The 1552-nt window shown below is 46.7% G+C and overlaps 1 protein-coding gene across 1 annotated transcript in view; it reads right to left on the bottom strand.

Moving 5' to 3' along the window:
• Ack (activated Cdc42 kinase) overlaps nt 1–1552 on the bottom strand; it is a 9459-nt gene continuing 7907 nt past the window's right edge. The window contains exons 7-9 of the mRNA XM_011501993.1: nt 1353–1380; nt 662–1262; nt 1–128 (exon numbers count right to left, since the gene is read on the bottom strand). Of these exons, the coding sequence (XP_011500295.1) occupies nt 29–128; nt 662–1262; nt 1353–1380 (729 nt within the window). The 3' untranslated portion in view covers nt 1–28. The remainder of the gene's footprint in view (nt 129–661; nt 1263–1352; nt 1381–1552) is intronic.

Here is a 1552-nt window from a genome sequence, read left to right as displayed (position 1 = left end):
TATATAAGCTCTAAGATGATTCAAGAAATCACCTCGTGCGGTCTAACAAGAGGGAAGCCGCAAGATCCACGTCAAATTCAGTCTGCTTTAATGCACCTTCGCACTGTTGTCGCGTGGCAAGTCCAAGCCTGTAACAAATAAATATAAAATTTCATACTTTATTCATAATGTATTTGCCGTAATATTAGGAGAGGTGCGTGGTAAATAAGAAGAATTCTTTAACGGTAATGGCAATTTTAACGAAGTAATTGTTTGTAGCTTCTTCATACAGCATTAGTTGTAAATTCCATACCATTATCCGGCTTTATTTCATACATTTTTTGTCACTAAAATTTCTTTCTAATTCTTGCTAAAGTCTCCATAAAGCTTTGCCACACGTTTAACGATAAAAACTGTCGTTGACATTTAAGATCTAAATGCAGCTTTCCGCTTTGCCAAAATGCGGTTTAAGCTAATATCCAGCAGACTGAAGTAAACGCGAATACAATAATTATAGAGGGACAACAACAGCGGAGGAAAGTGTAATGGTATAAGTGATGAACAAAGTGATTTCTCATTGTAGCTTTTCCAACGGACAAGCTCATCCCATCGGCTCTATCCCCGTTTACTTGCCGCCTCGGTTATCACGATCTAATACACGCAAAAATACATCCAAACTCACCTGAGCAGAGTCTCGACTTTGGCGAGCCTATCCATGGTGATCTGCTTGGCCGCTTGGGTCGTGTCCCATCCAGTCGCCTGGAGAGCGGTGAGCGCCTCCTGCTGGGACGCGTCTTGCGCCTCTTGGCGCACCTTCATCACCTTACTCGCACGAAACTCGTCGTTAAGGGACATGACCAGCTGCTGGGATGCGCCGATCAAGGGCGGACTCACGCCGCTCGGATACGCGGCCGGACCCGGGCCCAGCTGCGTGTTAATCGTCGTCGTCTCGTTCAACTGGGGCAGGAGGCTACGTGCCGTCCCACTCGATTGACCCGGCTGGGGTGTGCCGGACTGGGAGCGCGAGGGTGTGAACTGCATGAGGTTGACGTTCCCAGCGCTGACATTCAGTTTGCTCGACTGAGCGAACCCGTTCTGCGTGGGCTTGAGGGGCGAGAACGGAGGTGGCGGGTTGTACATCGGCGGCTGCTTTTGGCTGGGACTGAACTCCCGGGGTAGAGTCTGTCGGCTGTTTGACTTTTGCGACGGACTCGCGACGTTGCTGCTGTTGCTCATGTTGCTCATGTTGCTCATGCTGCTGACGATGCTACTGCTGCTGCTGCTGCTGCTGCTACTGTTGCTGTTGCTGTTGCTGTTGCTGTTGCTGTTGCTGTTGCTATTGCTGTTGCTGTTGCTGTTGCTGTTACTGATGCTGTTGCTGCTACTGCTACTATTGCCCGCCTGTTCGTTTTCGATAATTAATTCAAGGGGTTGGATTTTTTGGGATTAAGCGCGAGTTGAGATTTAAAATCGATCGAATTTCACCTATGTGGCGCAATATTATTTCTGTATTGTTCGTGGATGTTTTTTTTTTTTTTTTTTTTTTTTTTTTTTTTTTTTTTTTTTTTAAGAA

Source organism: Ceratosolen solmsi, unplaced genomic scaffold (assembly GCF_000503995.2).
Source record: "Ceratosolen solmsi marchali unplaced genomic scaffold, CerSol_1.0 scaffold23, whole genome shotgun sequence".
NCBI classification, from domain to species: Eukaryota; Metazoa; Arthropoda; class Insecta; order Hymenoptera; family Agaonidae; genus Ceratosolen; species Ceratosolen solmsi.
Note: the sequence above shows the minus strand (reverse complement) of the source record. Positions and strands in the feature narration are given on the sequence as shown.